General features: G+C 44.7%; 1 protein-coding gene across 4 annotated transcripts in view; it reads left to right on the plus strand.

The window, feature by feature from the left end:
- The window catches only part of ANKRD44 (ankyrin repeat domain 44), a 427478-nt gene that overhangs the window by 181309 nt on the left and 221623 nt on the right, over positions 1 to 24546 (plus strand). For all 4 annotated transcript variants that reach the window (XM_029606056.1, XM_029606057.1, XM_029606058.1 and 1 more), the window contains exon 4: positions 15407 to 15477. In XM_029606056.1, coding sequence (XP_029461916.1) covers positions 15407 to 15477 — 71 coding nt within the window. The remainder of the gene's footprint in view (positions 1 to 15406; positions 15478 to 24546) is intronic.

Consider the following 24546-nt stretch of genomic DNA (forward strand, 5'->3'; position numbering starts at 1 on the left):
GGTTTGGCCTCTGTTGGAAACAGGATGCTGGGCTTGATGGACCCTTGGTCTGACCCAGCATGGCAATTTCTTATGTTCTTATGATATAACTATTTACTGTGCGTTAAATGTTTTAGCATGCACTAATTTTTGTAGGGGATGCCAAACATACCGAACCAAATGAAAGCACATCCCTATCACTCTCTGAAAGATGGTCAGCTCAACAAAGACAGATTAAAGTTTATTAAGGATATTTAGAAACCTCTCAATGTTATGGCTTTCTCCGCAACACTGCACGAGGATGAGGTTGAGTTGATGCGCCATGCAGTGAATGTACATTGCAAGCTGGTGCTTTTCTTTCATTCACTGTTATATCCCAGAAATGTGTCCAAACATGACGTAAGCACCATCATAAGCCTGAGCAACATTTAGCACCATTTGCATTTCAGTTGTTTCTGAACATTTCTTTCTGGCAGTATAAATCCCATTTGCATTTTGGGAGGATGAACCATTGATGAAGCTTAGTAGAGGGTTTTTTTTTGTTTTTGTTTTTTTTAAATCTCAAGGTTCTGTGCATATCTGCTAGAAACTGAAAACTGCTGTATCTGTAAAAAAAAACAAACAAACAACCCCTGGCCTCATTTGTAGTTATTATAAGGAAACCGGTCTCATTTTGTAAACTGAATGGGCAGAAATCTGCAGTGCTTCATTTTGGAATTCTGGGCTTGTATAATTCAAATAATCCGCCTGCATTTTCTAGAAACTTTTGTTGTAGTTTGAAAAAAAATCACAGAAAATGCCTTTAAAACTGGAATCCTTACTTTCCTCAGGCCCTGGAATAGGCAAACTGGGCTACAAAATAATGTAACAGTATCACAGACTTTGCTGGGATAATCTCCTTTCTTTGAACTGGACATTTTTGATTGTCACAAGGTTTTCCACTATTGATCCATTGCTTTCGCCATGCTAGAATCATTGTCACTTCACTCATTTGAATGTGAATCTGGGAAGCTGCGTAATTAGGCTGTTTTTCTGAGTCTTGCTTCCAATCCTGCACACCTTTTTTGATGAATGAGTCATAAATGGAGCCCATTTCTGAATGGAAATGACAGCGAGGAAAGCAGTATATGCAGCATCTTGCTGAAAGGAGTGTCCATTCCATGAGAATTTAATTTTCCTCTTTGTCTTGCCAGACCAGTCTTTACAGTGGGTTTTGTCCCCCTACCAGGAGATGGAGACAGAGTTCCAGACCTCTTCCCTGAAGCACTCTCCTATAAAGGCTGGTTCAGCAGGGAAGGAGTTAGTAATTCTCTGCCTACAGCAGATGGTAGGTGGAGCTGTTTCGGCAAGAAGAAGTGGCAGGGGCCTCCTGAGGTCTGTTTCCCAAGGGAAGTGCCTGGGCCGTGTTGGGGAACTCTTCCACAGGACGACGACCTCCCTGAGGTTGCTTTTCATCTCCCCCCACTGGGCAAACATGCCTATGGCCTTGCACTTCCTGAGCAGCGAAACTGAAGAGGCAGCAGCGGCGGCAGTAAGTAGGCCTGGTGCCTAATACTGCAGGACCTGGCCCAAAGTTCCCCAAAGCCCCGCGCTGACAGGTAAAGATGGAAAGAGGCAGGAAGTGTCTGGGGTGTGGTGCACGACGCATTCCGAAGGTTGCAGGCTTGTTCTGCCACAATTGTGATGGCATGGCATCGAACATTGCAAAGGAAGGCAGCAGGGGAAGCCCTGTGGATCCCCTTCCCTTAGCTAGCCCGAAGGCGTCCACAACCGAAATGATGATCGCTGCCGGTCAGGTTCCCACACCTTCTCCTGCAGCTTTAGAAGAGGAAGCTTCAGAGGGGGAGGAATTCTTGACTGATTTTGTGCTGTTAATGCACAAAGCTTACAGGGAGATGAAGGGGAAGCCTAGGGGCTCAGGTAGCCCCAAAGGGGAAATCCCCCAAGATCATCACCCCCGCAGGAAAAAAATGGAAGCTGGATTCCAGGGAAGGTGAGAGGTCCAGGAATCAGTTTCTGATGAACTTGAAGACTTCTCTCAGATGGATTCTCTGGAGGAGACCGAGGAAGAGGAACACCTGGGAGTGGAACAAGATGACTCAATGGTCTGGTTATTTAGGGCAGACAAGTTAGGAGCCCTTATTTCTAAAATCTCCCAAATCCTCAGGCTCTCAGAGGAGCAGCCTAGAGACCCTAAGCCAAAAAGCAACCCTATGCTCATGGGCATTAAGAAGCCAGCAAGTGCTTTTCCCATACATTCCGCAATCCAGTATATGATCACAGCGGAGTGGTCCACTCCAGACCTAAGATTATGGAGTAGAAAGAATATGGTAAAACTATATGTAATGGATCAGACAGGGAAAGTCAGTCTCCTGTTGCTCCCTAGAGGTGATACAGCAGTGATGGCTATCTCCAGAAAGACTACTGTTCCAGTCGAGGGGGGCGCAGCCTTCAGGAACCTGCAGGATAGAAGGATTGAGATGCTGCTCAGGAAAAATTTCGAACTAGCTAGCCTAGTGATGCAATCAGCGATCTGCGGTGGATACACAGAAGGGCTCTGCTCTGCACTTTGTAGCTACCCTCTCAAGCAGGTCAGGTGAAAGGAGCCATCAACCATGAGATAGCAGAAGCAGAGTCCTTAGCAGCCTACTTGGCTGATGTTCCCTATCATCTTATTAGAATCATGGCCAAGCAGGCCTCCAGCTATGGTTAAAGAGCTGGGCAGTAGACTCAGCGTCCGAAGCTAAGTTGAGTAAACTTCCCTTCAAGGGAAAACTGTTGTTTGGAGAGGACCTAGAATCACTTATGAATAGAGTATAGTCCAAGCCTCTGAGACTCCCAGAAGACAGAAACAGGAAAAGGCAGAGAGGAGGCACTGGCAGGTAGTGACCCAGGGACACTAGACAGCTTAGATGGTCAAGGTTCCAGCCTAGGAGGGAAGGCAGATCTCACGAGCAGCCTTTTCAGGGGGGGGAGGGGGTTAGACACAGTTCCAAAGACAGAAGTCAGCTCCCCAAGGGAACATGACGACAGTACAAGGGTCCACTCAAAGCTTCCACAGGTCAGAGGCAGACTAAAGGTGTTTTATTATGAGTGGTCCTTGACAACAGCAGAATGGTGGGTACTCAAGATTATAAAAGGGTATTACCTGGAACTAAAAAGAATTATAAATGAACAATTTATCCTGTCACCATGCAGCAAGGCAAAGAAACAGGCAGTTCAGGACTTGATGGCCAGGCTGTTAGGCCTCAAAGCCATTATCCTAGTCCCCAGTCAGGAGAAAGGAAAAGTCACCTAGTCTATATTCTTCACAGTGCCAAATAAGGTTGTGTCACACCGTCCAGTGCTGGATCTCAAGAGAGTAAATCAGGCACAGAAGATCCCACATTTCAAGATGGAATCCTTAGGGACAGTCAAGGCAGCGGTAAGAAGGAGCAAATTCCTTTCCTTTCTGGATCTCACAGAAGCCTATCTCTACATACCTATACGGGAAAGCTTCCAAAGGTTTTTACATTTTGTAGTCTTGGGCCAGCACTACCAGTTTCAGGCCCTACCCTTTGGGGTGACGACAGCACCACAAACCTTCACGAAGGTACTAGTGGTGTTAGCAGCCTCCTTATGCAAGGGGGAGATCAGAGTCCATCCTTATCTAGATGGCTGGCTAATAAAAGCAGAAACAAGGCAGGAAAGTATCTGGGTAACACAGAGAGTTATACCATGGCTAGAAAGCTTGGGTTGGATAGTGAACAGACTCAAGAGTAATCTTTGCCCATCGCGGACATTAAAGTGAGCCCTCTTTGACACCAGCAGGGGGACACTGGTCCTACCAGAAGAGAGGACAGCCAAGTTGCAGCAACAGGTGGCAATGCTATTATCCACCAAAACGCCCAAGGCAAGAATGAATCTTCATGTGCTAGGGTCAATGGCAGTAGCCATTGAAGCAGTGTCTTGGGCAAAGGCACATATGAGACCACCTCAGGAGTACCTTCCGGCCAGCAGAGCTCCGCAAAAGCTGGAATTTGACTGGGAACTTCTGCTGCTGCCCCATGTAAAGGAAAGTCTCCGATGGTGGAGAGAGACAAACTGACCAAAGGCTCAAGCTTAGATCCCTCCAGTGGACCCTACTGACAACAGATGCTAGCAATAAAGGCTGGGGGGCAAATGGCACAGGGGCTCTGGGCCTAGCAGGAAAGAAAGTTCTCCATAAACAGGTTGGAGACCAGGGCAACTTGTCTAGCCCTAATTAGTTTCAGGGCAAGGATGGAAGGTCGCCCAGTTAGGATCCCCTCAGGCAATGCAATGACAGTAACCTACATCAGTAGGCATGGAGGAACCAGGAGTCTGCAGATGCGGACTCCTGGTTTCCCAGCTAATGCATGGGCAGAACGCTACCTCCAAGATATCTCAGCAGCCCTGTGGGAACAAGCGGTGATTCCCACAAGCCTGGAGACAAACTAGACTGACTCCAGCTTTCTTAAAACAGTAACTCTTTATTATAACTTCACACATGCACAACCATAGACTGTCTTCTCCTCAGACAATGTACACTCTTTACTTAGTGTGTTGCTTCGTCTCAGCTCAGTGTTTGTACAGTATTGTATACAGGAACTGCCTTCCTCCTGAGACCTGGGACTGGTTTGGTTATCCCCACCTGGATCCCAGCTCTTATTCCCCAGTCTCTGGTTATACCCTCTGAGCCCCACCTGCCCTGCAGGATCCCGCTCATAGAGCATTCTCTCTTTAAGGCATTTAAGGTAGACCAGGCATCTAACCTGGTCCAGTAAACAGGGGAACACTAGGGGCCTGCCTCACAAGCCCACATATTAGGGGCAGAAAACGTACAAACAGATTTCCTTAGCCAACAAAAGTTGGACCCAGGGGAGTGGGAGCTGTCAGAGGAGGCCTTTCAACAGAACGTAACCCGATGGGGACTCTCCCATTGGGACCTGATGAGCAGGAGAAGCAATGCCAAGGTGGCCAACTTCTTCAGCAGATGAGAATGGGGATACAAGCAAATCAATGTATTAATCCAAGAATGGCCCCCGAAACTCTTCTCTATGTTTTTCCCCCTGGTCTATGATAGGGAGAATTATGAACGGGATCGTGAACCACCAGGGACTAGTAATCCTGGTAGCACCAGGCTGGCCGAGATGGCCATGGTATGTGAACCTAAGGAGGCTAAGGGTAGAGGAACCAATCAGGTTTTGCAACTGGGTATGCCCAACAGTGCACATCCGGGTACAAGCCGTGCAAGTTTGGGAATTTTATAGCCAGTGCAGGTCCACACCATGACCAGTTTCACCAGTTCGTCCTCCAGTTCACACAGTATAGAGCTAGGTCCTCCAAAGGACCCTGGTTTAATAGCCTGCACTCTCCCCTGTTACCCCAGATACTTTAAACCCTCACGGATGAATGTACTTTCTTTTTTTAAAACTTACACTTCCTCCATAGCAGAAGTAAAATTATGTGGCACTGCACCTGGGCGTGTGCCCAGCGCTTAAGTATTTGTATGCACATCTCTTGCACTTGCCCTGGAACGCCTATGCCCATCCAAACCATGCCCACACCAGGAACCATTGCAGCTCTTCTAAACCAGGCAATATATGAGCCTGCAAATCCAGCTTCAACAAAATAAAGTAGCTGTATTGTGGACTAGTTGTGTAATAGAAACCTGAAAACAAATAATTGTATGTCCCGAAAATTGACTTTGTAAAATTGGACAGTTATGGTTGATTCAATCCATTGTTTGTGTTTGTTTTTCTCCAAGATCTGAAGTAACATGTAGGCTTCTCATATCAACTTCTATTTCTTTAAAAGTATTTATATACCATTTTTTAAAAAGTAAATTTTTATCAAAACGGTTTACAAAGAATATAAAATAAACGAGATTAGAAGATAAATTAAAAGAATAAAAACACACAAATTGGTATATAAACAATAAGTAACTAATCTTAACAAAAATCTTAATAAAACAGAGCTGTGGTCTCTGCATCTTATGATTCAAAACTATCTGGTGGCACTGCTCATTTTATTTATTTTATTTATTTTAATTTTTTATATACCGGCATTCGCGATGGGAGTCGCATCATGTCGGTTTACAATTAACAGGGTGTGACAAGAGGAGAAAAACTTAGAACATTAACATGTGATATAAGAAGAAATAGCAGTTACAATAAAACAGGGACATAAAGTAACTTGGAAAGTAAGGAAAGCGATAGAAAATTAACAATGTGATAAAAAGAGTAACAAGGTAATATACCGTATATAATAAATTTATATAATATAATAAAATATAATATATAATATATAACATACCGTATATATAATATACCATATATAATATACCGTATATAATAAAAGCAACATAAAAACCTGCTCATTTAATGAGAAATAACATTATGGAGTTGTTAGAGTTTATGTTTACCCTGAGGGGAGGTCTTAGTTGATTTGGTTGAGAGAAAGTTCAATTTGTGTCTGGAAAGGCGTTCATAAATAACCAGGTTTTGAGTCTTTTTCTGAATGTAGGAAGGCAGGGTTCCTGTCTCAGTTCTGGTGGGATGGAGTTCCACAAGGTAGGTCCTGCTGCAGAGAAAGCCCTGTCTCTGAGCGTTGTATGGTGAAAGGTTTTGGCAGGTGGAACCTGTAGTGAATCTCTGTATGACTCTCTGATAGGTCTGGTAGAGGTATGTTTTTTAAATGGTATTTGGAGGTTAAGCGGAGAGAGTTGATGGAATGCTTTGTAGATGATGGTGATGGACTTGTATAAGATTCTATAGTGCACTGGCAGCCAATGTAGGTCTTTGAGAATCGGAGATATGTGTTCTCTTCTTCTTGTGTTTGTCAAAATTCTGGCCGCCGTGTTCTGAACCATCTGGAGAGGTTTAGTATGAGAAGATGGGAGACCTAATAGAATGGAATTACAATAATCTAACTTAGAGAAGATTATTGATTGCAGAACTGTTCTGTAGTCGTGGAAATGGAAAAGTGGTTTAATTCTTTTTAAGACGTGCAGTTTATGAAAGCAGTCTTTAGTGGTTTGATTAATAAAAGATTTAAGATTTAGCCGATTATCAATGATGGCTCCTAGGTCTCTTACGTGTGATGTTTGAAAGCCGGATGGAGGATTTGCGGTGAGATAACTGTTTTCGGGGGAAATTATGATGAGTTCAGTTTTTGCAGAATTTAAGATTAGATTTAGACTGGAGAGGAGGTTGTCAATATTTTGAAGGCAATTTTCCCAGATTTAATAGTTTTAATAAGGGATTCTTTGATAGGGATGACAATCTGGACGTCATCTGCGTATAGAAAGTATTTGCTCATGAAATATTGTTGTTGACTGCCAATGCAGGCAGGGGTCTGATCTAGAGTTTCACATTAAATCCTGATAGGAAACTGCCACTGGTTGATCAACAGTAGGTTTCACAAAAAACATTTGAATGTCCGTTTTAGATTTTGTCATCTGTACTTTCTCTCTGCTTCTCTGCTCAGGGAGGCAGCAGTATTGCCATCTCTCTCTCTCTCCTCCCCATCTTGCCAGCAGGTTGATAAAATATACCCACTGCCTGATGGAGAAGAAGCCTGTCTCTACAACTTCTACCAGCAGTGTGGCGGCAGCTCCTCTTCTTGCTTTGGAGTTTGGGCCGTGGTAGGGATAGTGGTAGTGGCAAGCAGCCACAGTTCTGCCTCCTGCATGCACACAGCCTGTATCTCTCACCTTCCGTGGCAGGCCACGTTCTGCATCATGCCCGGCTGCTGCATAGAGAAACATCAGGCTGGCTTAGACGGCTGCAGCAGCCTTAATGAGCGAGGATGTGGGGGGGGAGAATAGCTGCAGCACGGTGACGGATTTGCAGGGGTGGGGCTAGGTGTGGTCCCAGTGCCGCTTTTGATTTTGCTGGTTGCGTCTTACCTTTGTGAGGGCAATCCTCCATGATCCCCACCCCCCAACCTGCAAACTCAGCCCCATGCCTCATTAACAGGTCGATCCAGTAAAGTGTGCTCCGTCGGAGCGCACTGTCACCCTGCTCTGGACGCGTGTTTTCCCTTACCCCTTATTCAGTAAGGGGAGGAAAACACGCGGCCCACCCGCGGCACCTAATAGCGCCCTCAACATGCAAATGCATGTTGATGACCCTATTAGGTATTCCCGAGCGATCCAGTAAGTAAAATGTGCAGCCAAGCCGCAAATTTTACTCTAAGAAATTAGCGCCGCCCAAAGGTCGGCGCTAATTTCTTCTGGCGCCAGGGAAGTGCACAGAAAAGCAGTAAAAACTGCTTTTCTGTGCACCCTCCGACTTAATATCATAGCGATATTAAGTCGGAGGTCCCCAAAAGTAAAAAAAAGTAAAAAAAAAAAAAATAAATAAATTTTGAATTCGGCCCGCGGCTGTCGGGCCGAAAACCGGACGCTCAATTTTGCCGGCGTCCGGTTTCCGAGCCCGTGGCTGTCAGCGGGCTCGAGAACCGACGCCGGCAAAATTGAGCGTCGGCTGTCAAACCTGCTGACAGCCGCCGCTCCAGGCCAAAAGGAGGTGCTAGGGACGCGCTAGTGTCCCTAGCGCCTCCTTTTCCTCGTTTGCACCGCGTCGCCTAATTTAAATACTGGATCGCTCGCACCGGCGAGGGGCCGGTGCGCGCGCCGGGAGAGCGGGCGTTAGTCCGCTCTCCCACGGACTTTATTGGATCGGGCTGTAAGTTTGCAAGCCTTGTGTCCAGAGGCAGCTTGAGGGGATCTGTAGCCGGAGGTCAGAGATGCGATAGCGTACCCCTCCCCCAAGGCGTTGTACAGATCAAATCATTGAGGGGGGAGGGTTCCCCCCCTGACGTCTGGCACTTTCAGTGCTATACAATGCTGGGGAAGAGGGTAGGCAGGTGTCAGGATTCCCAGAGGAGTGGCAGATAAGAGTGTCAGGTAATATTCCTAGGAAGCTGGCAACCCTGCAACATTTCTGAGAACCTTAACATCCGTCTCCCACCCTTCCCCAGCCAACAACTGCCCCCTGGGGGTGTGGGTGATGGGTGGTGGGAGTATGTGTGTAGCGCCAAGGGCCGGTGGAAGGGAATTAGGAGTTCTAAGCAAACCTCCCACACAATTAAAAATGATGCATTTATTTTAAAATTTTATTTTATTTATTTTATTTATTTATTTATTTAATTTTATATACCGGCAACCGTTTGCACATCGTGCCGGTTTACAGATAACTTACAAACAAAGATATGTAGGCAGAGCCTTTACAAGGAACAGTGTTTAAAACATAGCTCAGAAACAGAGCAAAACTAGCAAACTTGTGGAAAGAGGGGTAGGGGTGGTCGAGACAGGGGAGGGGGCGGGGGGGGATGGTGGGTGGGTGAAAAACAGGTACAAAAGGAGTAATATGTACAGGTACAAAAGGAGTAATATGTACATGTCTTAATAACCACCGTTCTGTATTGGCCTGAGTATGGTAAACCTCCCATACCAAGACAGTGCTAACTGCCAGCATTCAGACTAATAATCCTACCTCTGAAAAGGCATCACCAGGCCCTAAAAAATAAATACCCCTCCTATTAGGGAAACAGAACAAGCCAGGCTGCGAAAGATACCTGCACGGACACTACATGCTAGCACCTCGCCTTGCTCACACATACAGCACACAGATAGTCTCTCACCAATTCACAATAAAGAGACCAAAAGTTTAAATGGAAACGCGCAAAACTGAGCTGGAAACTGCAACAAGCCGGACTCTGTATGAGGCGCATATTGGCCGCGTGCACATGTGCACCAAATTTTAAGTGGGCGAGTGCATATGCGCGCAAATCCTATTTCTGCCTCCTAAGCAGATTTTAAAAGTGGCGCGCGCCGACACTATTGCCAGTTAAACCAGTTTGTCCCCAGTTTGCCCAGTTAAGGGGTAGGTCCTCCAAACACTCCCCTCAGTTGGCCCCGAGCCTTAAAACCCTGCATATCTTCCTATTTTTCTTTACTTGATATCTTACACCTCCTCCACAGCAGAAGTACAGTTACGCGGCAGGGGATCCTGGGCGTGCGCTCAGGCCTGTGAGTATTTACGTGCACATCTCTGGTTCATGCCCTGAAATGCCCGTCCCCTGCCCAGCCACGCCCAGGTCCTGCCCCTTTCTGAAAACGTTGGAGATGTGCGCACTGCAGGAGATACACGCGTATCCAGGTGGTGCGTGCCGCCCAACTTATTTGCACATCTAATTATTTCGCTCGCCAGGCTTTTAAAATTCACCTTTAAAATTAGAAAACATCATATAGAATAGTAAACCATACTAATAAAAAGAATAAATATTTCAAAATAGCTGTTGAATAGAATAACATCCAGTAATTTGACTCGTATAAAAAAATGTTTTAAATGTCCCAAAAAGAACTGTAAGCTGTTTTCTGCTTATGCACTGTCTGGACTTTGGGTTTTGTACCTCTTGAGTCTCTGCCATTATTTTTCAGTAAACTTTCTATTTGGAGCGGACTTATGTTTTTTTTTGTGCACGGTGAAACTCTTTTGATGGCCCTGCGGGAGTTTCTTGCCCCCATTTTACAGAACACGGATTTGTCTTTCTTTTCCTCACCCTGCTCGAGTGGTCCAGTGCTCTCCAGGAGTGGGAAGTGTGGCTCCCTTCTACACCGGTATAGAAGATGGTTGGACTCCCCCCCCCCCTCCCCCCACCCAACTATCTATGGGCCTGATGTAATAAAATGTGAGCAAAAAAATGAGAACTAAAATTTAGCTCACATTTTCTTTACTCATGTGGTGACTCTTGCTGCAATAAGCTAATGGGATTATTATTATTTAACGAGTTTTATATACCGTCATTTGGAATCGTCAAAATAACGCCATCATAACGGTTTACAAAATATAAGGTTACAGGGATAAGGGGGGGTTATGCATCAAGAGTTTAAAAAAAAAAAAAAAAAAAAAGCAAGCTAATCAGAAAATGTGCACAGAAGACACGCTTAGTGCTCATAAATTACAATTTAAGCACATAAAAACATGTTTTCTGTAGAAAACATATTTTGCATGGACAAAGTATCTTTTGTGCAGAAAACAAGATTTATGCGTACACTTTGTGCAAATATAATACATTTGTGTACAAAGCATAAAACATGCTTTATGTGCAGAAACTTGATTTGTGCACAAATTGTGTTTTATGCCCTTAAATTCCACACTACAAACTTCGGATTGAGCCCTATAGACTAACAGTCCAAGTAACTTCAGGAATTGCATTCTCAGTATTAAGAAACTATGAGTTGAATTTATGCACCTCTCTCCATCAGAGATTCATGGCTAATGCCTTTGTTAACATGGGAGTTACATGGAGGATCATGAATATGTCTGTGCAGTTTTATGCTGCTTTGTGCGCCCATGGAGATAATATCTGTGCATAAAAAATGCACGTACATTCGCTGTTAAAACTGCGCATGCCTTGTTCTTTCAGGGCCTATGTAATGAACTGAGTCTTACTGAGCCACATTCAAATGCTTTCTTCTTTTTCATCTCAGCCTGTACGCTGAACTACATTTGAATCTGTGGCCCATTGTGGTGTTCCGTGGAGTGCCACGAAAAGTCATTGGTGGGCAGATTATCGCTGGGAATAGTCAAAGCGCGGCATGTGTACCAGTAGCAGAGAATTCAGTTGAACAGAAGGTGTATTTTTAAAGGGAAGAGCTACTGAAACTCATATTGAACTGTTTGTGCCAGCTATGAAGGCAGGTGCTGGCCCCGGTACTTGACCTTAGCTTGCTTTCCTTCTCAAATCACTCATGTTCTGACAAAGCAATTGCCATGGACCTGGAATCCCATGGTCATTTTTAGTTTGACTCCTTTTCAGCATGGCCAACATCTTGGGGAAAATGAAAATGAAAAAGCTAAGCCATCAAGGTTAACTCGTCTTTATTTCTTGCATGACTGCATGAAAATTGTTTGGGTGTCACGTGAAAGGCTGATGATCCATATTTATTTCTAAGACAAACATGGCAAAGAACAGGAAAAGAAAAGACCCTCATCACATGCGTCTCGCTGTTTGTCCTAAACGTCTTGTTTCTTACATTTTTTTTTGAGTCTTCCTGGCAGCTGCCTACTAAACCTGCAGTAGGCGTCATTTCATTTTTTGCAGTTTTTTGCCATTGTATATGATTTTGAATGCATTTGCCATTGAAATACTTATTTTAGGACAGTGCTGCTGGCCGTAATCTTAGAAATGCTTGGATTTGGGGTTTTTTGAGCATATGTGCTTGAGAGGTTCAGTAGCTCTTAGCGTTAGTGTTCTGTCATGTGTAGGGAGGTTATGGTAATGTCGTCTTCTCCATAGTGGATTGCTGTAGTGTTATTAACCCTTTGGCCTATTTGACTCAAGCCCATTAAAAACATGGGATTTTCTCTGAGCCTTCTCAATTGCATGTCGTGTTAGATTCTAAGGGTCAGAGGGTGACAGAGTCTGTTCAGGCCAGTGGACAATGGTCTGTGTGCTAGTTGATGGTAATCTTGCTTGCCGAGTATTATTGTACCAGCTCATATCCTCCTTTGTTTAATTTTCTTTTTTTCCTTTTTCCCTGGTATTGTGCTCCTCACTATTTTATTTTGGATTGCTTCTCTCTTTGTGGTTTAGCTTAGGGTATACTGGGAGTATGTGTTATGAGTGTATAATTGGATTATGTTCTAAATCAAGATTATTTTATTTATTCATTCAAAATGCTTGCAGTCCATTTATAACAAATTAATTGTTATTAATTGTTATGCTCTATATCAAGATTATTTTATTTATTCATTCAAAATGCTTGCAGCCCATTTATAACAAATTAATTGTGCTCAGCAGATAACTATAAAACATTAACATTCATAAAATACATAACACAATATTAAAATAAAGCAAAAGACAAAACAAACAATCAAACATAAAATTGACACATATGCAAATTTTAAAAAGTGAGATTAATAAGGGGTGTTAAGCCCTTAGTAAATCTCACGTTCGCGCTGGTTACACGCATGTGATGGCAGCTTTCCAGTCCTCCTCTCCAGGGGTTAATTTAATAACAGCCCACGTATATTTGATGGCAAATGCGCAAGTAAGCCATGACAGTTGTCAAAGGAAATGTATATGCCTGCGTTGCTTTGAGAATGATCCCACCAAAACTATCTGCATGTGCTTACACTTGCTGTTTTGTGCGCGGAACGTTTTCAGGAGATTTTACGTGCGTGCTTTTGGAAATGGGAAAAGTGTGTGTGTAAGTGCAGAACCCGCCCTCAGGAATGCCGCTACGAGTTCACGTGTGGGACGTATTCTCATACGTTTACCCACAGATCGGGCAAAGCACCGTGTTACTTGGGGAATACCTTGGAAAATGATCCTCTGGGGTGGCTTTCAAAGCCACTTGCTTGCATAATACCCAGTTCATACGCATGAGTAGAACGTTGAAACTAGGCCTGGTAGGCAGGTATGTGTAACTCAATAATGCATGCACATGCGGCAGGCATTCTTGTAGGGGGTTGTGCTTAGGGTGAGGATAGGACTTAGGCACAGACTTTGGAATTTTACATTTACAAGCAAGTTAAGCACTGCTAGGAGTAGGTGTGACGTTTTCATGTATTAGGCGATTTTGTGTGCCTAGACTTTCTTTGAAAATTTGGGTTAAAGGCTGAGCATAACAGGTACATGCAGACTTTACTGCAGAATGTGGTGTTCTAAAATTGCTCTCTTGGAGGGTAATTTTCTAACTGTGTGCAAGTTGGGGTAAATTCTGCGCATACCGCTTATGAGTGGACCTGACCCCAAATTATCAAAGCATACACACAAAAACTCACCCATGCAAAGTTTCACCTGCTCTTCGGAGGGGTGTAACTCTACCCCAGCTCTACCCTTCGGAATGCTTCTCCCCAGTTTGTAAAAAAAAGCATTCACGTGACCGGGTTAGCGGTGTACTTTTATGCAAACTGAGCCCCAGGCTGTTTTAGTACGGCCATTTATGTGCATAAAACTGGATTTTAGGCATGTGAATGGCTTAAAAAATTCAGCCCCTAATGGAGTAGTAGCCCTCTCCTCCACCAACAACACACCCCTCTCCCACCGAAGTCACAGGTTCAGTCCCATCCTCTGAGGCAGAATCAGAACCCCAGGAGTCAGTTTCCCTCCGAGGCTGAGACCCCACACGAAGTTTAAAAGGAGTTTTTAAAGGATTTCCCCCTCCCTCCCCCATAGCTTCGAGGCAGACTCTGAGCATGTGAAGGGCAAAGGGGAGCAATGGGTCAGCCAGCTCCATTTTGAATTTCAGCACTGGCAGGGCAGGAGCAACTGGGAATTGCTCCTGCCCTGGAGACCCTGAGGTTGCTTTATAGAGTAAAGGATGGGGATCAGGGAGGGAGTCTGTTTTTAGGCAGCATGGGGTCCCTCTTGGGGGAGGCAGAGTGTTTGACTGTAGGGGGGAGGGGCGGGTGATTCAGGATGGAGTGGGGAGGGGGCTTAACACTCAAGACTATTGCTCCATTAAACATGGAGGATCAGGAGGAGGCAGGCCAAGAGGACTGACCGGTGCACTGCTGATGTTCTTGAGGAAACGTTAACTATATCTTACGAGGTATAATTAACTTTCCGAAGCTTAATTACAAAATTTATCATGAGCCGCGTTAAGCAGCTTTAATATTAAAGAGTTGCTTTGTATGAATTTGCATGTCACGCAACTGGTCGATGTTTGTTTGCATCTTACCTCAAATCTTTTGGCGTTATCAGTAATGCGAAAGTGTGTGTTACCAATAATGTACATTAATGGGGTTTTAACATGAGTTAAGCACCAGATCCAGCATAGACCCCTTTATGACACTCGCTGCAACATTACCTGGTAACACAACTGAATTTTTCCTCTAGGATATGGACTTGCAGTCTCAAGGCTACAGACTAACTCAACCAAAGAAACACTTCCTAGCTGAGCTAGTAGGAGCTCTGGTTTTTTTTTCTTTTCGTCTGTTATTTTTCTCCTTTACTCCAAGAATTCACTTGTAATCTAACCTTCTGCTTCTCCTCTCTCCGGGGTCAGACTTTGGATTCTCTCTCTGCATTGCTGCGGCTCTCCATAGGACTGTAGTGTTTGTAGAAGCAAAGACTGAGCTCTTGATCTCAGTTTTTAATCTGCAAATGCCAGGAAGAAAGTGGCTGCGAATCACAATCTGAAACTCCTTCCCAAATTGGGGTAATTCCCATGAGCAGATTATAGCAGGGCTTTTAATCTTTACCCCTAATTTCTTTTCAACATATTATAGTGTCCATGAACTGATAAACTCCGCCTCTGGAAACATCCCTGTATTTAATGGCAAGGTTTGGGCTGTGATCCAAAATCACAGTTTTTTAGCTCCCTTATACTTTTAATTTGGGTGCTCACTTCTCATAGGACTGCGCCATGTCATTGATTATATTATTATGTTTTATCTTGGATTTACAGGAGCTCGGGTAAATGCTAAGGACAATATGTGGCTGACTCCTCTTCATCGAGCTGTGGCTTCCAGGAGTGAGGTACGTACAGGCTGCTGATCCTAGTGCACAAGCAAATCACAACAGGTCCAGACTGCTCTGCATGGCAGGTTAAAAGAGGCATGGCCTGTGGGTGTTTGTTACAATGGCTCCGAGGTGGAGGAAGAAAGCGTGTGTGGAAGAGGGATGGGTAGATGAGTTGTGGGGAAGGGGAAGGGTGTGTGTGGTGGCACTCTTTTCCCGTCATAGTCTTTCTCCCAAACAGTGTCTCACACCCTCCCCATTGTATTTCCCTATGCTCTCAACCCCTATCACTGTTGCACCCTCTCTGCTCTCCCATGTTCTCTCTCCTCGCCAGCCAAACTCCCATCTTCTGCCTTTTCTTCTCCCCTCTCTTCCTTCTTTTCCCCTTCAATTTCTCCTTTCCTACTTTCCTCTCCCATTCCCCTTGCCCCCACCTCAGTTGCCAAATCCACCTTACTTCAGCTGATGGTGCTTGGGGAATCTTAACTGCTCTGGCTGCTGATTGCTCTCCCAGCGGAACTTATATTTTGGGGTTGTTTGACTGCCTGCCTCTACTAACCATCCATGATGTCATAAGCTCCTTTTTTTCTCATTAAAAAATCCTAAAAATGGATGCATACATGAGGAGAGGAGTCTAGGAAACACAATAGACCTTTCAGCTCTACACACTTTTCCCTGAATTTTCAAAGCAGACTAATGCATATAATTTTGCTTTGAAAATTTGTGCTTTCCTAGCGTGTGGACAGATGGACTCAGGACTAGTGGGTTTATGCTGCCTTGCCAGCAGATGGAGATGGAACATTCTGACGTCACAGTATATATAACTCTGCAGTGATCCCAGCCTGCCAGTATTCTCCGTCTCCAGCAGATGGTGGACGTGCATCTCCCTCTGGGGATTGCTTCGAGTTTTTTGGAAGGAGAATTTGAAATCTAAATTAAGGATAAGAAAGCCCATCTCTCCTGCGGTGATACTTAAAGGTCCTTCCCCCAGTTGAGAATTCCTGAGGTGATTTCCATGGTCCCCCAGAGGTGTGCCTTGGTCTGGTAGCTGGTTTTGCCAGCGTGGACTTAGCTGCTTGAGGGCTGAAAGGCAGCGGATGCAGGAAGCTGAGCGCAGCGATGACAGCAGTTGCCCTCTCCCCTGCAGCCGGAGACAGGCTGAGCTCCGATAAGTTTAAAAAAAAAAAGATATAAACAGATTTAGCGGGAGGTTTTACTGTACAGGGTTCCCTTCTCCTGCCTGGTCTCCGAGCTTGGTACCATTCCGACGTTCGTCCCTCTCCCTGGGAGGTAGAGGGATGTGGGCAGCCTGGTGGGTTGAGCAGCCTCTGTAGGCTAGGCCCTGCTCTGAGGCTTTTCCCAGACCAGTTTTTGGGGTGCACAGTAAAGCCTTGAATTTTGAGCGCCCACGTTAAGCGCCGGCTAGGGGCTGTGTGCTTCCATCCGCGCTCAAATGGCACTGTGCACTTGAGCATTTTGTGCGCCTTCATTTTGGTCGCCTGAGTGAGTGCCTAGGTGTGTGCGCATAAGTCTTGGACGCCTAATTTTTGAGCTCATAGTTGAGCACATATATAAAAAACCAGGCAGAAAGCAGCTAGACGCACACTTCCGGCTACCACTCAGTGCATTGTCGGCCATGATAGCACCTGTGCCTCAGAAGCCTAAGTGCCTTATTTTTGCACTGTTTTTTTGGGCTTTTCCTTCCTGGAACACCCGCTGCTTTGTGCTATTGCTGCTTGGAGGCTCAAAGTGCCTTGTCTTCCTCTGTTTTTGGCTAAGCCTGGTTCTTCCCAGCCAAAAATTGTCTGATTGAAGACATCTCAGATGAGGCTCCTGACCTTGGCCCTCCCCTAACTGTTCCTTAGCAAGGGAAGGTGGCTCAATAAGTAGTCCTCAGATGCCTCTCAGTATGGATGCTTCTACCTTTTTTTTAGCACCACAGTGCCCCTCGAGCAGCACCGGGTCCTCTGGATGGAGCTCAAGCTGGCTTGGAGGATGGTGCCAGTCCTGCCTCTCTTGAGGATGGGTGACCCCCTCCCTAGATTGGAGCCGTATAGAACTGTGTGACATTTCTTTCATAAAGGTGAACTGCCAGCTCTGTTTTTCCCAGACCTTGACAATGCTTGGAGTTCCTGGGGCAGATTCCATTTCTGACCCAAGGAGAAATCCTAGTTTGGTTTCCCTTGTGTTAAGCCTCTTGTTTTTTCCCCGTAATGGAACATAAGAACATAAGAAATTGCCATGCTGGGTCAGACCAAGGGTCCATCAAGCCCAGCATCCTGTTTCCAACGGAGGCCAAACCAGGCCACAAGAACCTGGCAATTACCCAAACACTAAGAAGATCCCATGCTACTGATGAAATTAATAGCAGTGGCTATTCCCTAAGTAAACTTGATTAATAGCTGTTAATGAACTTCTCCTCCAAGAACTTATCCAAACCTTTTTTGAACCCAGCTACACTAACTGCACTAACAACATACTCTGGCAACAAATTCCAGAGCTTTATTGTGTGTTGAATTGATTGAGCTTGAGTAAGGAGCCCTAGAGGCTATTTCCAAAGGGGTCGGATTTTGAAAGGCCTTTACCTTCTGGATTCAGTGGTGAGAGAGCACTTCCATTTTCCGAAGGTAGATGCACTTGTGTGTGTAGTCTCCAAGCAGACTACTGTTCCCGTGAAAAGGGGAATGGCCTTGATGGCATGTTAGCAAGATTGAGACTATCCTTGAGCAGGCATTTGAAGCTGTGGCAGTGACCTTGCATCGCTTTATATTGTTCCTTGGTGGCTCGCTCTTGTGTTCTTCTCTCCCAGGAAGTTGCTGTCTCTGCCGTAAATCCTAGCTCTGTTATGGTACCAGCTGCTGCCTTTTTTAGCTGCTGCGGGATGTGCCTTGGTCTGCACCTTGTCCAGGGGGTGACTTCAGTTGTGTTAGCCAGGTGCCAGTTTTGGTTGAGAAACTAGTTGGCTGATGTGACCTCCAAAGCTAATCTCATCAAATTGTCTTTTCATGGCTCACTCTTGTTTGACAACGAGTTGGAGAACCTGGCCAGTAAGTGGAGTGAATCTCCAGTTCTTTGTTTGCCGGAGCATAAGAGACAGGCGCATCACCTCTTTATCATGAGAGGTCATGCTGCGGGATCCAGGCGTTTGAGACAGACGAGGCGCAGGCTCGGGTTGTGGACCCTCCCATACCTCCCAATGAAGGTTTGCCGACCCACCTTCGGAAACATTAGATAGAGGGACCTCTCTCTCTCTCTCTGTTATCAGAAGTGGGTAAAGATCACATCAGACCGGTGGGTCCTGGAGGTGATACAAGAAGGATATGCACTGGAATTTTGCAGTATTCCTCGGGATATGTTCATGGTATCCTCTTGCTACTCCCCGCAGAAGAAGCAAGCAGTGGAGTTTATGCTTCAAAGGCTCCTCAGGCTGAGGGCTGTGGTTCCGGTGCTCACATCTCAAGAAGGTATGGGGTGCTATTCTATTTATTTTTTTGTGCTAAAGAAGGAAGGCTCCTTTTATCCTATCTTGGATCTCAAGAGGGTCAACTGTCATTTGAAGGTGACTCATTTTTGCATGGAAACCTTGCACTTGGTGATAATGGCAGCGCAGTCGGGGGAATTTCTGACCTCCCTGGAACTGTCAGAGGCTTACCTTCATATTCCCATCTGATTGGAACACCAACACTTTCTAAGCTTTGCAGTGTTGAGGCGCCGTTATTTACTTATTTATTGATTGATTGATTTTGTATAACATTATTTGGGGGTTTTGTATAACATTATTTACAACAGTTCACATACAATAAAGTAAAAGTACAAAGTTAATTAAGATATTAATACACATATAAAAGAAAACAAGATCAAAGCAAATAATAAAACTAAAATAAAAACACAAACTCAAATAAGTTAATAATACATGGAAATAAAAATAAAATCAAAGCATCCAATAAAAAATTAGTTAAAAAGAAGATAAATAAGTAAAAAGAGTTGCGCCTTGATAAAGAACAGGCTACTGCATATTATTCTGAGTACCGATAAGCCTTGTTGAACAACCATGTCTTTAGGTCTTTTTTGAAGGACTTCAGATCTGATTGTAAACGTAGTTCAATCGGTAGGGAATTCCATATTTTGGGACCTGCGAGTGAAATGGCTATAGATCTAATCTGACTAAGGTGGCTGATTGAACTGAGGGAATAGTTAGCAGACCTTTATTCACGGATCTTAGGTTTTGTTGTGAACCATGGAGACGGATGGCGGCATTTAGACAAACGGTTTGCTCCCCATAAATAATCTTATGTAGTATGCATAGAATTTTATAATCAATCTGGTATTTAATTGGGAGCCAAGGTAGGGATATTAATATTGGGGTTATATGATTGCATTTGTTCGTGCCTGTTAGGATTCTGGCAGCTGCATTTTGTAAGATTTGTAAAGGGTGAATTGATGACAATGGGAGACCAAGTAGAAGAGAATTGCAGTAATCTGTGCTTGCAAATATCAATAGTTGTAATACCGTTCTAAAATCGGACTGGGTTAAAAGTGGTTTTAAGCATCTGAGAGTTAAAAGTTTATTGTATCCATCTCTGAGTTTGGTAGAAATGTGTTTTTTAAAGTTAAATTCGCTGTCTATGATTTCACCTAAATCATGAGTATGGGTGCTGCTCTTTGGTCTAGCCGCTGCTTCCAGTACGTTTCCCAAGGTTATGGTGGTAGTAGCGGTGGCCTTGCGAAGAGAAGGGATCCTGGTACACCCGTATTTGGACGATTGGCTGATTCAAGCCAAGTCTCGGCTTGGTGGCGGCAACCCTGGAAGTGGTGCCATGGGTGAGAGTGCATATGCGTTCTCTTCAGCACTCTCTGCTGCCTCATTGGAACTCGCAGTTTCAGGACTATGCGGTTCAGCTCCTCTTGCTGATGGAAATCTGCTCCCGCTTTCGAGGATGGTTGCAGGAGGATCATCTGAGGAAGGGAGTTCCCTTGTCTTCTCTGACCTGGTCAGTTCTTGCGACAAATGTAGTTTCCACGGTTGGGGTGCTCACAGTCTGGAGTTGACGGCCCAAGGGCATTGGAATGCCGAAGAGTCCTGCTGGAACATCAATCACCTGGAAGCCCAGGCGGTATGGCTAGCATGCTTGCAGCTCAGCCACAGGCTGCAGGAGCCAGCGGTTCACGTGATGTCGGACAATGCGACAATGCTGGCCTTCATCAGTCACCAGGAAGGAATCAAGAGCCAGCCAGTGTTGCAAGAAATAGTCCAGCTTATGGTATGGGCGGAAGGTCATCTGCAGATGGTCTTGGACTCTCACATTGCAGGGAAAGACAATGTGGGAGCGGACTTTCAAAGCAGGGAGAATCTGGACCCAGGAAAGTGGGTGTTGTCAACTGAGGCATTTCAGCTGATTGTGGATCGCTGGGGCCTTCCGTTTCTAGACCTGTTGATGACTTCTCGCAATGCAAAGGTTCCTCGATTCTACAGTCACAGGCGAGATCCGTGACCCTGAGCATAGAGACACTCATACAGATCTGGCTGGAAGACAGCTTGCTTTATGCCTTTCCTCCAAGACCTTGCTGGGCAGGATACTTTGCAAGATCAAAGGCTTCAGGAGACTAGTACTCTTGGTGGCACCAGACTAGCCCAGGCATCTGTGGTATCCAGATTTGCAAAGATTCCTGGTGGTATCCCCCCTTCGCCTTCCGCCGCAGATGGATGTTACATCAAGAGACCAGTTCTTCATAAGGATCCGACTCTGTTCTGTCTTACAGTTTGCCCTTAAGAGGGCTCACCTGTTGTAGTGTGGTTATTCCTCTTTGGTGATTGCCACCTTACTCTGTACTTGCAAGTTCTCCACTTCCTTGGCTTATGTGTGGGTTTGGAGAGTTCTGGAGGCTTGGTGTGAGGAGCGTGGTGTCCTTCATTCTGGACTTTTTGCAGGATGGCTTGAATAAAGAATTGGCCCTTAATTTCTTGAAGGTGCAGGTTGCGGCTCTTACCAGTTTCAGGGGGCAGGTGCATGGTGGTTCATTGTCGTCTCATCCTAATGTGATTCATTTTTTGAAGGGCGTGAAACTTCTTAGGTCTCCCTTTAAGTTACCGGTTCCCTTGTGGAGTCTTAACTTGGTGCTTGATTTTTTGGCAGGACCTATGTTCTGACCTCTCCTTGCAGTTGTTGACCGTGAACTGTTGTTGACCTTGAACTTGCAGTTGTTGACCTTGAACTGCAAGGAAAGGTCAACAATTATATGGTGGCTATATGTTCAGCATGTTGAATTTTTAAGCTGCAGGCCTTGTCTTGCCGTTCCTTCGGGTGACTCTGGGAGCATTACAGCTGTGTACTGTTCCATCCTTTTTGCCCAAGGTTGTCTCAGACTTTCATTTGAATCAGTCCATTTCCTTACCATCCCTGCTAAGGTCAAGGATGTGGAGACATATCGCTTCTTGCGCTCCTTAGATGTCAAGAGACTTGTTGTGCGGTATCTGGAGGTTTCTGAACCTTTTTGAAAGATGGATCGCCTGTTTTTTCTCCATGGCAGGAGTAAGCAAGGCACTTCAGCTTTGTGGGCTACCATAGCTCGCTGGATTATGGAAGTAGTCATGGCCATGTATGTGGATGATGAAAAGCTGTTGCCTAATCAGATTAAGGCTCATTCCACCAGGGCTTAGGCAGTGTCATGGATGGAGGTCGGATTGTTGTCTCCTGTTGACATTTGCTGAGCTGCGACGTGGTCTTCCCTATACACTTTTTCCAGGTTCTATTCTCTGGATGTGCAGGCCCGGGAGGATGCAGCCTTTGCACGTGCGGTGTTGACTGGCCCGCAGACAGCCTCCCACCCTGCTCAGGAGTAGCTTTGGTACATCCCACTGGTCTTGAGTCCATCTGTGTACACGCTAGGAAATGGAGAAATTATTTACCTGATAATTTTGTTTTCCTTAGTTTAGACAAATGGACTCAGCTTCCTGCCCTCGGCAACTACATGAGTGTGTCAATAGTCCTCCTGTGGGGATAAGGATCCCAAGGGCTTACTGGTAAGTGTTCATCCAGTCCCTAGCTTGGGTACCTAGAATTTTATGAGAGTTCAGTTATGTTTTCCTGTTTTTAATCAAGTTTTTTGCTAGTCTGTCCACAGTTGCTTTGAAGAGAATACTGGCAGGCTGGGGTCACTGTAAGGTTATATATATACTGTGATGTCAGCTTGCTCTGTCTCCATCTGCTGGCAGGGGAGCATAAATCCAATGGTCCTGAGTCCATCTGTCTACACTAAGGAAAATGAAATTATTAGGTAAGTAATTTCTTCAGTAATTGAATTAAGCAATATTCCAACCTTAAGAAGATAAGAAATGCAATGCTGTGTCAAACCAAGGTCCATCAAACCCAGCATTTTGTCTCCAACAGTGGCCAATCTGGGTCACTAGTACCTTTTAGATCCCCAATAGTTGATCTATTTCTTATATCTCATTCCCAGGGATAAGCACTGGCTTTACCTGCCTAATATCTACTAATGGACTTTTCTTCAGGAACTTGTCCAATCGTTTTTTCATCCCCACTGTGTTAGTTGCCTGGACCACACTCTCCAGCAACAGATTCCATAGCTTGATTGTTTGCTGAGGGAAAAAATACTTCCTATGATTTGTTTGCTAGTTTCATGGAGTGTCTCCTAGTCCTAGTGTCGCTTGAAAGGCTAAATAATTATTCCCTATTTAACTGTTCCACCCCACTCATGATTTTATACGTTTCAATCATATCCCCTCTATCTCTTTTCTGAGCTAAAAAGTCCTATTCTGTTTAGCCTTTCTCCTTAAGGGCAATTTTTCCATCACCTTTATAAATTTTGTTGCTCTTTTCTATGTCTTTCTTGAGATGGTGTGACCAGAACTGCACACAATACTGAAGGTACAGTTGCACCATGGATCTGTACAAAGGCATTATGATAATCTAAGTTTTTTTTAATCATTCCCAAATAATTCCTAACATTCTATTTGCCTTTTTAAACACTGCCGCACACTGAGCTGAAGATTTCAAGGTATTGTCCAAAAGGACTCTTGAGGTCCTTTTCCTGGGTGATTCCTAACATGGAACTCAGCATTGTATACTTGTAATTGGGATTATTTTTCTCTACCGGCATTACTTTTGACTTGTCCACATTAAATTGCATCTGCCATTTTGAAGCCCAGTCTCCTAATGTCACAAGATCGTTCTGCACTTCCTCACAATCCACTGCTGTTTTAATAACGAAACAATTTTATATCATCTGCAAATTTGTTCACCTCACTCATCCCTTTCTTCAGATCATTTATGAATATGCTAAATAGCATAGGTCCCAATACAGACCCCAGCACACTCCACTAATGACCTTTCGCCATCCAGAAGACTGACCATTTACTCCTACCCTCTATTTCCTGCCTTTTATCCACTTACCAATCCACAACAGGACACTGCCTCCAATCCCATGACCTCCTAATTTCTTGAGGAATTTCTCACCTGCCTTCTGAAAATCCAAATACACTATTCAAGCAGTTCACCTTTGATCGCATGTTTATTTACACCCTCAAAAAAATCTAGTAGATTGGTGAGGCAAGACTTTCCTTTGCAAAACTCTTGTCAACTATCTCTCATTAAACCATGTCTATTTATGTGGCCAATAAATTTCTTTTTAAGAATAGTATTGATCATTTTGCCCAGTCAAGACATCAGGCTCACCACTCTATAGTTTCCCGGATCATCCCTGAACCCTTTTTAAAAATAGGCATCACGATTGCTAGGGCGTCATATTTGTGTTGTTGCTAGATGCGAAATTGCTAAACGGCGGGAGATTGGGGTCCCACATTTAGTTGAAGTTATAAATCGGCTGGAACAAGTATATTGCATGCATAAGATAGCTGCTGCCAAAAACAAAAGTTGATACGGATACGTTTGAACAGGTTTGGTCTACTTATATTGGTTGGCGAACATCTATGGCGGAAATTTAATTTACTACTCTTTGTACTTGTTACCCCATAATAGTGGAGCGGTAGGCATTGTTCACTTGGGTTTTTCTTAATGTTGGAATGCTCATTGACCCATATCAGCAGAGGGGTGGGGAGGATGGGGCGGT

The sequence above is a fragment of the Rhinatrema bivittatum genome, chromosome 6, assembly GCF_901001135.1.
Source record: "Rhinatrema bivittatum chromosome 6, aRhiBiv1.1, whole genome shotgun sequence".
Classification (NCBI taxonomy): domain Eukaryota; kingdom Metazoa; phylum Chordata; class Amphibia; order Gymnophiona; family Rhinatrematidae; genus Rhinatrema; species Rhinatrema bivittatum.